The sequence below is a fragment of the Lynx rufus genome, unplaced genomic scaffold (assembly GCF_022079265.1).
Source record: "Lynx rufus isolate CCGP_SWC_20201006 ecotype Redwood Valley unplaced genomic scaffold, mLynRuf1.p SCAF_1, whole genome shotgun sequence".
NCBI lineage: Eukaryota > Metazoa > Chordata > Mammalia > Carnivora > Felidae > Lynx > Lynx rufus.
In genome coordinates, this window is record NW_025814823.1 from 70,607,754 (window position 1) to 70,621,174 (window position 13,421).

General features: G+C 48.4%; 2 protein-coding genes across 13 annotated transcripts in view; one reads left to right on the forward strand and one right to left on the reverse strand.

The window, feature by feature from the left end:
* The window catches only part of DOCK9 (dedicator of cytokinesis 9), a 290,859-nt gene extending 281,313 nt beyond the window's left edge, over positions 1 to 9,546 (reverse strand). For 4 of the 12 annotated variants that reach the window (XR_006962383.1, XM_047081358.1, XM_047081348.1 and 1 more), the window contains exon 1: positions 9,386 to 9,546. Coding sequence is in view for 11 of the 12 variants with exons in the window: in XM_047081358.1 (XP_046937314.1) it covers positions 9,386 to 9,514 (129 nt within the window). In the remaining variant the exon portion in view is untranslated. The remainder of the gene's footprint in view (positions 1 to 9,385) is intronic. The other 8 variants (XM_047081341.1, XM_047081331.1, XM_047081314.1 and 5 more) reach the window with 3 other exon arrangements.
* A 260-nt stretch (positions 9,547 to 9,806) lies between these two features.
* Positions 9,807 to 12,812, forward strand: LOC124508694 (uncharacterized). Its single transcript, XM_047075300.1, has 3 exons — positions 9,807 to 9,994; positions 10,033 to 11,174; positions 12,775 to 12,812. The coding sequence occupies exons 1-2, from the start codon at positions 9,807 to 9,809 to the stop codon at positions 10,511 to 10,513; spliced, it is 669 nt and encodes a 222-aa protein (XP_046931256.1). The 3' UTR covers positions 10,514 to 11,174; positions 12,775 to 12,812.
* Positions 12,813 to 13,421: the final 609 nt, after the last annotated feature.

The window sequence follows — 13,421 nt, forward strand, 5'->3', positions numbered from 1 at the left end:
TTGGGTGGGTAGGCAAGGCCTCTGTGAGGCAAGGGCATGTAAGTACAGTTCCAGAAACCTAGGGGAGTGGCCTGGCAGATGAGGAAAGAGGCAAGAGGTGATTATTATCCCAGGCAGAGGTAAGCACTCCTGCCAAGGTCCTGGGGTATGAGAGAGCCTGGCATCCGGAGAACGTTAAAGCCGAGCCAGTGAGCAACGGCAGAGTGGTGCCTGACAAGGAGAGCACCTTACAGTCCAAGCTCCTATTCCAAGGGCAGTGGGAAGCACTGTTGTGTTAAGGATTCCGAATTAAAGCCTTAAGGATAGAGGAAGAAAGGCAGCAAGGAGACCAGATAGGAGGGACTATGGCGGGGACCAAGGGAAGGGCAGGAGACAGAGGGAAGGGGACGATAGGTCACAGCAGTCAGGAGTGCAGCTCACCAAAGATCTTAGCTCTCCTTCCAGGCACATAGATAAGAATGGACTTCCCAGCTCTTGGAGCTAGGTGTGGCCAATGGACCGGAAGCAAAAGTGTGTGGAAGAGTAAGAGTCTATGAGGGAGTCCCCACACTCTTTCCCCCCAACAAGGACACACCATATTCAAGATGGTGGCTGTCCCCAACCCAGGTCCCAGGATGTGGATAACATGGCCCCAGCCATCCTCAACAGACAGGCAGCACTGGGAGGGAAAAAAAAACCCTTCTGAGCCACTAAGGTTTGAGAGTCATTCGCCCACACAGAAGCAGAAATAGGACATAATGGATGCAGTGATGATGGAAAGAGGAAGGCAAAAGGAGATGAAAAGAAGAGATAAAGGAGGAATGAGAGATTTCAAAGTCGGTGGCCATGACAATAATGCCTATTGCTAAGGAAAAGAACGCAAAGAGGATGGCTGGTTTGGGATGAAAAGTGGCATTATGTTTCACAGATGCTGAACATAAGGGACTGGTAGGACAGCCAAGTACACATGTCAGACAGGTCCAAGTACACATGGACAAGCAGGTCTAAGCTGGGGAAACTGAGATAAAGATTCAGAAGTCCAAGTGAAGGTGGAGAGCTCCCTTCAGAGTAAAGAGCAGAGATTAAATGCCATGAGCCAATAGTGGAGAAGGGACCCGTCAGGAATGCCCCCAGGTGTCTGGGTAGCAAGGGGACAGAGTGAAGACTGGAGCATGGAAGAGAACCAGAGAAGGGGAAGGAGGGGGGCTGAACGGCATCAAATGCTGCAGACCAACAAGTTGAGAGGCCACCCCACACCAAGGACAAGTCAGACTTCAAGGGCGCAATCCAAGGTTACACCATGCTTAGTAGCAAAGAGGTACTTAGAACCCAAACAGCCAGGCCCAAGCCCCTGAACTTAAACACAAGCCTCCCTGCCTTCCAGTGATGCAATGGAAAAATTTTCTCAACAATATTCTTCTAAAACAAAACGTAATGGTATCATAAATATTCCACATTCCACAACTTATTTAGATTACTGTCAAGATCTTTCGATAGTCTGCAGTTGGTCGGTATTTTACATTTTCTGCCCTGAGCAGTCAGCACTGTGACTTCAGACACTGAACTTAAATGCACATTTCAGGTTGATCCTCAGGAGAAATTCCCACAGTTATAAGTACTGGACCAAAAAAAGGGAGTGTGTTAAAGTTTTTGATATGAAGCCCAAATGCAAAAAGATTACACCATTCATCATGTCATAAAATCCAGGAGGCACAATTCTCACTAAATGCTATGCAAATGAGAGTCCCTGGAGTTGGGGACAGAGTAGTCCTGCAAACAGGAGTTCACCCATCCTTGCAAATGTCTTTTCTATCTTGGCAAATTTGCAAATTTATCAGGCAAAAATGGCATCTTGTTTTGATTAATGTTTCTCTAGTTATTAGCAAGGTTGAACATGTTTGTCTGCTCCTTATTGGCTAATTATACTCCTTTCTTTGAGAAATTGCGTATTAATGTCCTTTCCTATTTTTCTACTGGAGTGTTTTTCTTTTTGTAATTGATTTACAAGAACTCTCAATACATTTTTAAAAACGTAATACTATTAGATATGGATATAAATAAATAAAGTGTTTAGTGTTTCTAAGCTTATGACTTTTTATTTTATTTTGTTTTATTTATTTGGGGAAGTGGGCAGAGAGAGGGAATCTTAAGCAGACTCCACACTCAGTGCAGAGCCCAACCCGGGGCTTGATCCCACGACCCTGGATGATGGCCTGAATGAAAATCAAGAGTGGGATGCTCAACTGACTGAGCCACCCAGGCACTCCTTTAAAAAATATTTCTTTGTCATTTTATTTTAAGGAGAGAGAGAGAGAGAGTACAAAACTTTTATTTTCTTTATATTTTGGGCGTCTCTATATGGACAGCATGGATTTTTCTTAGAAAGAGAAAGAGTGAGAGCAGGAGAGAGAGACAGAGGGAAGTGAGAGAGAATCCTAAGCAGGCTCCACATTCAGTGCAGAGCCTGACATGGGGCTCGACCCCGTGACCCTGGGATCATGACCTGAGCTGAAATCAAGTCAGAGGCAGCTTACTGACGTAAATTTATAGTACTTGCTACACATAGAACAGAGGTTTGAGTGTTCACATGGGAAGCAATAGGCAGAGTGGTTAGGAACACATGGTCTGAAGCCACAGTGCCCAGGTTCAAGACCCAGGCCCTCCACTTACAGCCGGGTCACCTTGTGACTCACCCTCCCACATGTAAAGCTCTAACATATATCCTAGGACATAGTAAGTGCTCAATAAATGCTGGATGCGGATATATTTAGTCAAGATAACATGACCTTACTTCTTACTTTATTAATATAACATGACCTTACTTCTGTTAAACATATTAAGTGATTTAAATACCTTATTTGATCTTTATTTTAAAAACTAAGATAATAATATCTAGTAATCCGAACTCTCAGATGAGCAAACTGAGGCTTAGGTGAAGTAACCTACTCCAAGGCCTCAGTTCACCAGTGGCAAAGCCACAGCTCACTTCATAAACGCAGACAAAACTGGTTTTTCCCTTTACTTTAATGCTTTAAAAATCCCTCTCCACCCTTACGTGATTATTCATCAATGTTTTATGCTGCTTCTTTTATTTATTTCACATGCAACTCTTATATTTAGTTATAATTTATTTTAGTATAAAAGGCAGGGCCCCAACACTGTTTCTTTGCAACACCATTTACTGAATGGAGCGCACTCACCACATTTGACTACTCCTCCCATGATACCCTAAATGATTACACACACTGAGTCCTATTTCTGGGTTTTCTCTTCATGCCACAGACCTTTCTCCCTGTCCTTGGGCATGACATAAAACCGTCACATTATTTACCCCCAAGGTTACACTTAGGAAAAGATGTCTCTCAGAAGCATATATTCAGGGACGCCTGGGTGGCACGGTTGGTTGAGCGTCCTACTTTTGATTTCAGCTCAGGTCATGATCTCACAGTTTGTGAGTTCAAGCCCTGCACTGGGCTCTGCACTAACAGTGCAGAGCCTGCTTGGGATTCTCTGTCTTCTTCTCTGTCTACCTTTCCCCTGCTCACCTTCTCACTCTCCCTCAAAAATAAATAAATTAAAATAAAATAAACCTAAATAGGTTTCAAAGAGACAAGGGAAAAAATATATATATATTTTGTGATGTACTCTCAGCCAATCATTGAAATTGTTCTCCAAATTAGCAAACGTACCTCTCAAAATTTCTCCCCCTTCCTCCTAAAACTTGTCCCTCTTTGTCTAAGCTGCTGCTTGCTCCTTCTTGGCCTAGCCAGGCATTCCAAGCATTTGTTCAATCTCTCATTCTTTTCTAGGAAAAAAGTCCCCCTTATCTCTGCCTCTTCCAGGTCCTGTTTAGTTCCTCAGAACACTTTTCCATGTGCACCAGTTCTGCCATCTCATCTTCCTCTATGCGCTGAACCAACCATTTGACCTTTTAAATGTGCTCCCTTGTACTGTGATCCACCTTTCTGTAGACTACTGACCTGTCCACCTGTTTAGATCATAAACCCTCAGGGCGAAGACTCGCTCTAACACAGCAGCGTATCTCCACCAGTCAGCAAACAGTCCTAGCACAGAGAAGGCCCTCAATCCACGTGGAGAAAGATTTTACAATTCCTTCCCTCCCTTTTCAAACTCAAGGCATTACTAATGCCCTCCTGTCTCCTAATATTCAAATGGACTAGAAACCAAAGAAATAGAACCTGTTGTTGATTATCTACTTAGAGATGGGCCTCCACCCTACTTCCTGTGTTTGGGGACATTTCTGTTTGTTAGGGCTCCACCAGAGGGTGGAGAAAGACAGTGAGGTGATGCTCAGGCCAGTTCAGTTGCCGATTTACTAACATATCTGATTTGAAATTACAGCCAAAATGAGGTTTTACCTTACCCGAGGATTTCAAAGAACACCACCACTCGGGTCTCACGTTACCTCAGATAATACTGGAACCTTGAGCTGACTGACCTAAGAGGGTGAGGAAGGCCTCAAGCACATATTCCAGGAGAGAATCATCCCACACCTTCTGTCCATCCTCTGCCAGTAACACAAAGGAAAATTTAGTGACCTGACTCGGTTTCATTTCATTTCATACTGCTGGATGAAGGGCATGGAATAGTATCACTGGCAGGGGCTTGACATGGAAGGAGGGTTTGAAGCTGAACATACAGAGATAAGATCAATAAGGAAGTTGGCAGCCAGGTGACCCAGGCAGGCATCAATACCCAAGTTCATAATACCTGGTAAACCCGCACAAAGGCCCATGTCACAATATTTACACAAATCTTTCAGAGAAAGGATATTTTTAGGCCTTGGGTGATACAGTCCGTTAGATCTAGGCCATTATGATGCTATCTTTAATAAATCTGAAAGACTCAAGCAAGGTAAAATGCTTTCAGGAGCTCCAAAAGCACTCACAACTCAGCCTGTCTCAGGGAACGTTTTCTTCTGAGCTTGCATATATTTTGAATGTACTGCCCTGCCCTCCCAACTATTCTAAATCATGGAAAACTAATTCTGGAATTGTGAGGACTCTTCCTTCATTAGCCAAACTCATAAATTACTTTTCCCACAACCAAGACGATTACTAGCAATACATCTACTACTCATAAAAAGCAACTTAGAATTCAAGCCTGTTGATAAGGAAAGAGCCTCTAGGAACAATCTAGTACAGCACCTCATTTAATATAATGGAGCCCTAAAGTTCAGATAAGTTACACAACAGCACAGTGTGACTTAAGTGATTGGTCAAATATATGCCAGGCATTGTCAAAGAGCTTTCTCTATATTACTCATTTAATCCTCCTAACCAACCCTAAAAAAATAAGTACGGTTATTATCTCTACTCCGCAGATAAGGAAACTGAGGCACAGCAAGTTTAAGTTATATGCCTAAGACTGCCCAGCTGGTAAGGGGCAGAGCTTGACTTACAAACCACATGCTCTGCCTCCAGAGCCCATGGTCTAAACTACTAAGCCTTTAGGATTAAAACCCAGGACTCCTAACCCCAGATAGGGTCCTCACTACCATAATTCTAAGCCTCATGAAAGAGAGAACCAGAGCAGCTGGCTGACTCAGTAGAGCATGTGACTCGTGATCTCAGGGTCATGAGTTCAAGCCCCACATTGGATGTGGAACCTACCTTAAAAAAAAAAAAAAAGAAAGAAAGAAAAACGAAAAAAGAAAGAGCTAACCACATTTGAAAAGGTCTGCAAACCTTATTTAAATCCTGATTAGAACAAACTACCTATCAAAGATGTTTTTTAAGCAATCTGGGAAACCTGAAGAGTATATCAACAATTACTGTTGATGGCATTATGTTGATGGCATGATGGCATTATACTTCCATACAAAATATCCTTATTTTTAACAATACGTACTAGGAGTATGGGGAGAAAGGACAAGAGATCCGGAATTCACAAACATACACACATACACAAAATAAAAAATGGACAGTTGAAGCAAACTTAGGTAAAATCTTGATAATTATTGAATCTGTGTGGTAGACTATGAGGGTTCATTATACTATTCTCTCCACTTTTTCGTATGTTTATTTTCAAGCTCTTTGAATTAATACAAAATCATTTTTTTTCAATGTTTTTTATTTATTTTTGGGACAGAGAGAGACAGAGCATGAACGGGGGAGGGACAGAGAGAGAGGGAGACACAGAATCGGAAACAGGCTCCAGGCTCCGAGCCATCAGCCCAGAGCCCGACGCGGGGCTCGAACTCACAGACCGCGAGATCGTGACCTGGCTGAAGTCGGACGCTTAACTGACTGCGCCACCCAGGCGCCCCAATACAAAATCATTTTTAAAGGGCCGCAAACCTGAGCCTATGAAAAATGAAGCTATCAAACAATGAAAAACTTATGAGCATGTCTCACTTTCACATTTTAAAGTTTGTTTTTAAACAGCAGCCTTTAGTACCCACTAAACTATTAATTTTGTTGTTTCTGATCTCACTACCAGCCACTCACCAGTACTAGAAGCAAGGGAAGAACTAGTTATATCCATATTCCCTTCATTTTTATCTTCATGAGGTCCCAATAGTTCATTTTTGCTTTTAATTCCCTTGCCCTTGGGGATGTGTCCAGTAAGAAATCGCTGAGGCTGAGGTCAGAGAGGTTTTTTCCTGCTTTCTCCTCTAGGGTTTTGATGGTTTCCTGTCTCATATTCAGGTCCTTTATCCATTTTGAGTTTATTTTTGTGAATGGTGTAAGAAAGTGGTCTAGTTTCATTCTCCTGCATGCTGCTGTCCAGTTCTCCTAGCACATTTTTAACTAATCTTACCCCATCTGCAAAATTGCTTTATTAGTCAGCTAGTTAAGAGTATTTATTGAGCATTTACTATGCTGTAGGCATTGTGTTAGCACTGACCCAAGTTGTCAAAGACAGAGCAATCCTCTGTCCCTCTCTCTCTGCCTCTCTCCCACTTGCACTTTCTCAAAAATAAATAAAACATTAAAAAAAAAAGAGGGGTGCCTGGGGGGCTGAACTGGTTGAATGTCCGACTTCGGCTCAGGTCATGATCTCACAGTTTGTGAGTTCAAGCCCCACATGGGGCTCGCTGCTGTCAGCACAGAGCTGGCTTCAGATCCTCTCTGTCCCGCTGTCTCTGCTCCTCCCCAGCTTGTGCTTTCTCAAAAATAAAAACATTTAAAAAAAAAAAAAAAAAGGCAGAGCAGAGTAATACTTCCATCTAAGCATGGATCATTAGACCATGGGACTCCAAACCGTGGCTTGGTTGCTGTTCTGCCTCCTGCAAGGATCAGGGGCACCTCCTTATGTCCTCCTAGACCAAAGCCAGACCAGAACTTATGTGGCAGGAGCACCTACTGTGGCTTCCTGATGGACACTGGGGAGCATGAAGAAGAAGGTGGTAGCAGAGTGCCTGGGAGGAGGTGAAGAGTGAGGTTAATGGGTTATTTTTAGGATCTATAAACTCTCCGATTCCTCCTTCTGCAATGCAGAACCACTGCAATGCACTTCCCATTCAGTTTGGGGGCCCCTCAAATGCCCCAGCGAGGACACCGGCTTTCCTGCAATTTGTATTTGTTTCATCATACAAGTGACCACCCACAGAGGACACTAAGAGTTGAGACACCAGCCAGGCATCTGACGGTCCATGCCAGAGGGTGCCAGGGAAAACAGATGCACCAGTAAAGTGTCATGAGGTACCACGGAAGTGTGTCAGACATGGGAATGGACACTACCAGGTCACTATCAGTAGGCCATCCTCCAGTGGGAAGGGCAGATACTCAAGGAATGTTGCACATCTACGTCTATTGCAAGGTTGTGCCTATATTGGCACTTCTGTGCTCAACCTGATGGTCATTAAACTAGAACCTCTTCTTCAGTTCAAGTCTGCCAGAACTTTGGAAATCATGGCACAGTCATGTTTTACTTACTCTTCTTTTGCCTCAAATCCCTGCTGAGGGCAGTGGCTCCTGGTTCAAAGAACTAAATTTCACATGAGAACAGAAAAGACGCCACAGATGTTGCAGGCTTTATCCTTAACACACATACAATGGCAAAAATCAAGAGGATGCAGGAAGTCCTCCTTAGACGAAAGGAAGAGAAGTCAGTTTGGGTTATGGAGGAGAAACCAGGTTCTAGTCTATTCCCAACTCCTACTCTACTCTTACCACCCACTGATCAAGTGCAGTAGAAAAGCAAAATAAAATCCCTATTGTATTACGGACGGACTGGTTGGAGTTTGAGGAATCTGGGGTGATCTGGCAGAGCTGTCAACTGAGAGAAAAATCAAGCTAAGCAAGCTGGACACGGAAATCAGCAAAGTTTCATCTCCAATCTCCACAAACGTCATTCATGTCATCCTGTGTCTGCCCAGGAAGGGCATCTATCTGCCACCAGAAAGATGCCCCAGCTCCTGTGTCAAGGGACCTGCACTCCACTGGACAATACCCCACACAGAGGGCCACAAAGCACAGACAATCACTTCCAAGGCCCATCTTCCCACATCGTTCCAACAAACACGAGTCACCCGCCCACAAACAAGCCCCTTTCCAGAAAACAAATGCCAACGACGATGCAAGGAGCAGCTAAAAGTTTCCAGCTGCCCCAGAGAACATGCTGCCATCAAAAGTCGCTCCTCTCCCGAGCCATCTGAGTGATCTGGATGTACTGCGTTTCCAAATATAGCAGGACCAGCCCTGGCTGTGGAGAAGTCGATTTAAAACTTCATCATCCTACACCCAGAGGCCTATTCTTTAAAGATGTTCTGCTACAACCCGATTAATCTTGGACCTCATTGCTTCGCTTGCTTCAAATCCCCAAACTCCATAGTAATTTGCACCAGTGCTGAAATTACCAAGGGTTTCTATCACGCCCCCTAATCCTTCCGAAGAGGAGGCCAAACCTCAGGAAGCCGGCTTAAGGGGAGGGGGCGGAACCGCTTCCCTTCTGGAGCTCAGCCCACCCAAAGGGTACGCAGGGCCACCTCTTACCCAGGGTTTTGGACTGAAAAAGGAAGCCCCCACCTCCACTCCCCTGCGTCCCTCCAGGCCACAGGTGTCAAGCCCCTCCTGAATACCGGAAGAGCAGGGGACTGCGGGAGAAACGGGGGCAAAGGAGAGTAAAGCCCCATTTGGCAGAAGGAGGTAAACTTCGGGGTGGGAGGGGACTAGTTGAGGGAGATGGCGATCTCACTCGCAGGAAATTCCCAGGAGGGAAGGGGCAGCAGTAGTGGGGAGAGGAACCCCGGACTCAGGGTGGGGATGTGGAAGTTGCTGCCCCTCCGGGACCTTCCCTTCTCCCCTGTGCAGCATCCACCACCTCTTAATCCTGCGGTCCTAGCTGAGTCGGGCAGCTCGGCCTGGGCCCGACCGACTTAGAGGAGCGTGGAGGAGGTGGCCGCCCGCCCGCCTCCCACCATCTGTGGTCCCGCACTCACCAGGAGCACCGAGCCGCGCACCACCTCCGACACGCTCTGTCGCAGCTCGGCCGCCGTGCCCGGCTTACTCAGCGCCCGGGTGAACTTCCGAGTCTCCGCCGAGGCAGAGAGCAGCGGCGGCTGCGACATCCTCGCCGCCTCTGCCGCCGCCGCGCCTGCTCCCGCGGTCCGGCCCGGCCGCGCCGCCGCCAGGTGCGCCTTGGGCGCCGGGCCTGGCCCGCAGGCAGCTCCCGGCGCTGCCGCCCGCCCGCTCCCCCTGCCGTTCGCCGCTCGTCCTGGCGGGGCAACCGGGGCCGCGCCCTCCGCACCGTGTCACGCCCCGAGGCGCCCCCCCAGGCGTCCGCGGTTCCCCGCGCTCAGAGCAACGCCCGGGCTCGCTAGGCGCGACCGTGAGTGTGGCGGCGGCGGCGGCGGCTCCCCCATGCCACCAGCCTCCCTCGGCGGCCGCTTGCCGGGCCGCCTCCTCGGGGCGGGGTGTCCGGCGCGGCGCGGGGCGGGGCGGGGCGGACGGAGGAGGGGCCGGCGCGGCGGGACGGCGGGCCCGGCAGGTCGGCCCGGTAGGCGCCGCACGGCGGGAGCGAGGTGGCGGGACGCTGGGCTGCGGGACAGGTGGGGGCGCCTGCGCTTCTCGGGCCGCACGTCCGAAGACCCGAGGTGAGGGCCGCGCACGCCGCCGACTGGGCGCACAATCCCGGGCTGGAGCGGGACCGAGTTCCCGAAACCAGCGCCTGTCTAATGGGACCCTGCGGTCAGCGGCAGTGTGCGGGCTCCGTGGCACCACGCCCCCTGTGGGCCGGGGGCCTCTGGGGTCTCAGGAAGGTGGGCTTTATGCTGCACCTAGAGAGCACAGGGCCGTTGGACAGAAAAGCGGTCGTGCGGGCCCGGAGGGAGCGCCCTGTCTGGGACCCTGCCTGGAGCGCCACACGCACTCGCATTGGCGCTTCTCGGCCTAAAACCACCATTCCGCCCCCAGAAGCGTGGTGCGAACGGCGAGGAGCCTCTGTGAACCGAAGGGAGCGTCGCCGGGTGAGGGGCGGCGCAGGCCGGTACAGCCGCTGCGAGTCCCGCAGACCCCGGCCCCGCAACGGCGACCTGCTGCGTCACCTTGGGCGGGATCAAAACTTCTGAGGCTGGCCTATCTCTCGTGTAAACTGAGGACTGTAACCTGCAAGAGGCTGAAGTGACACCACAAGCGTTCCTGCCGCCCTTCCGCGGCCGGACGGGAACGCGAGGCGCGGAGCCCGGGAAACCCAGAAGCGCCGGCCTGCTAGCCCCACGAGACCCAGGAGCTGGCGGCTGCTAGCGACAGCCATCGATCTGAGGAACTTCCTCTCACAGGCTTTCCCACTTTCTCGTCCCTAAGGGGCCCCACCGCCGTGTCTCCTTTTTCCCTCTTCTGAGGAAATCCCGAGCAGCCTAACTCTGACCCCGCTGGAGAGAGGGCGCCCAGGGAGGAGGGAATTTGCGCTGGGCCCAGAGCGCATGCTCAGTGGTTTGGGTTTGGGCGGGTTCCCGCGGCGGGGAGCCCATCTTAAAGGCGGCCCCTCTGATTGGCCGGTCTTTTCAGGCCACGCCCATTGCCTGCTGATGGACAGCTCCTTACCTGCCGGGTCGGATTCCGCAGCGCGAGGTGGTATCTTGGAACAGGCCTCGGGAGGAATCGCCGCCGGCTCTCAAGCCTAAGTGCCTGGAGGCGCCCTAATCGCCGTCTTCGCGACGAAGGAGGCTGCCCATTGCGTCCCACCCCACCAGAAAACCAAACACTGGCCTACATCGGAATCTTAAAGCGGTAGGAAAAACTAGCAATCTCGTTCAGAAAGCAAAACACCACCGTTCAGGACTTAATGGGCGGGTCTAGCATATAATAAAACTGGAGGTTAGGCATGCAGTTAGCGCCCAATAGAAGCTTGCTGAATTGGATTGTTTTCCTAGGAGGTTGGAATGCAGGATGTGGCACTTGAGTGAGCCTAACAGGCTGAAAGATACACAAAACAAGTCATGTGTGATAACAAAAACAATTACACACTAACCCATTTCCTCCTCTGCGAAATAAGGGAATAGCCTAGACATTTCCCAGTCCTCTCCTGTTCCAAGAGTAGAACTGGGTGACCCCAACAAAGTCGGGTAGATGCAGGCCCGTATCTTCCAGCCCTTGGGGGAAACTTGTGCTGTTCTGTATGAGCGTGCACTTCGTCTGGTCTACACTGGGGTATGTCAGCTCTATTCTTACCTAAACTATTAGATGCTAGTCTGAGAATCCTAAATTAAGATTTCCCTTTCGGCTTCTGACTCCTGAAGTAGTCCCAGACAGCACAAACCTTTACCCCACTATGTTACCTTGGCTCTCTAGACCATTTCTACTTCCGAAGAAGGCAAACATCATATTTTTGTTTATTAAAAACAGCAACGGGGCGCCTGGGTGGCGCAGTCGGTTAAGCGTCCGACTTCAGCCAGGTCACGATCTCGCAGTCCGTGAGTTCGAGCCCCGCGTCAGGCGCTGGGCTGATGGCTCAGAGCCTGGAGCCTGCTTCCGATTCTGTGTCTCCCTCTCTCTGACCCTCCCCCGTTCATGCTCTGTCTCTCTCTGTCCAAAAAATAAATAAACGTTGAAAAAAAATTAAAAAAATAAAAAATAAAAAAATAAAAACAGCAAAAGGGGGCGCCTGGGTGGCTCTGTCGGTTTGGCGTCAGACTTCGCCTCAGGTCATGATCTCTCGGTTTGTGGGTTCCAGCCCCACATCGGGCTCTGAGCTGCCAGCACAGAGCCTGGAACCTGCTTCAGATTCTGTGTCTCCCTCTCACTCTGCCCCTCCCCTGCTCACGCTCTGCCTCTCTCTCTCTCAATAATAAATAAATGTTAAAAAAAAAAAACAGCAAAAGCATGCAAGGTTATGGGGTTTTCTTTTTTTTCTTTCTTCCCCTTTTTGTTTTAAGAGACATATAAATAAAGAAAAGAACAGGGGTGCCTGGGTGGCTCAGTCGGTTAAGCGTCCAACTTTGGCTTAGGTTATGATCTCACAGTTTGTGATTTCGAGACCCACAAGGGGCTCTGTGCTGACAGCTGGGAGCCTGGAGCCTGCTTCAGATTCTGTGTCTCCCTCTCACTCTGCTCCTCCCCTACTCATGCTCCGTCTCAAAAATAAATAAATGTTTTAAAAAATTTTTAAAGAAAAAAAGAAAAGAACATGTCCAGAAAGTGAGGAGTTCCCCAAACCTTCTCCTAATTTCATCCATGTGTATATCAGTTCTGAATTCTTTGCTTGCTTACTAATTCAATAGATTCTAGAACAGGCAGATTTTCATTTAGGAAATAGAGGATGATGTGTAAGGTGCTGACAGTAGTCACTGACAATGTCTAATCAAGTGCAAATTCTTTTTTTTTTTTTAAGATTTTATTTTTAAGTAATCTCTACACCCAACCTGGGGCTCAAACTCACAAGCCCAATATCAAGAGACTCATGCTCTACTCACTGAGCCAGCCAAGTGCCCTTCAAGTGCAAGTTCTAATAGAGAAGGAGGCATGGAACATGTGAGCTAGGAATATCGATTTTCCCAGCAACCCAGAGCTGAGCCGTTATTTCCTGATGAAGTGTGTCATTAACAAATGGGACATTTCTCATGTTTAAGTTTGAGCAGAAACTTGTTCCTTCTGTTACGCGTTGAATGGTGTCCCCTAAGAAGACATATTGGAGTCCTAACACTGGTACCTGTGAATGTGACCTTAATTTGCAAATAGGATCTTTGTGGATGGCATCAAGTTAAAATGAGGTCATACTGGGGGTGCCTGCCTGTCACAGTTGGTAAGAGCATGGGACTCTTGATCCCAGGGTCTTGGGTTTGAGCCCCACGTTGGGTGTAAAGCCTACTAAAAAAAAAAAAGAGGGAGGTCATACTGGCATACTGGATACTGGACCAATGTGACTGGTGCCCTTTTGAGAAGAGAAGAGACACAGACACACAAGCAGAAGGCCCTGTGACAAAAAGAGGCAGAGATTGGAATGATGCATCTATACGCCAAGGAATGCCGAAGATTGTT

Coding starts and splice junctions, on each gene's coding strand:
- LOC124508694 (XM_047075300.1), top strand. CDS start 9,807: ATGCCACCAGCCTCCCTCGGCGGCCGCTTGCCGGGCCGCCTCCTCGGG. Junction 9,995..10,032: donor GACGCTGGGCTGCGGGACAG/GTGGGGGCGCCT, acceptor GCACGTCCGAAG/ACCCGAGGTGAGGGCCGCGC.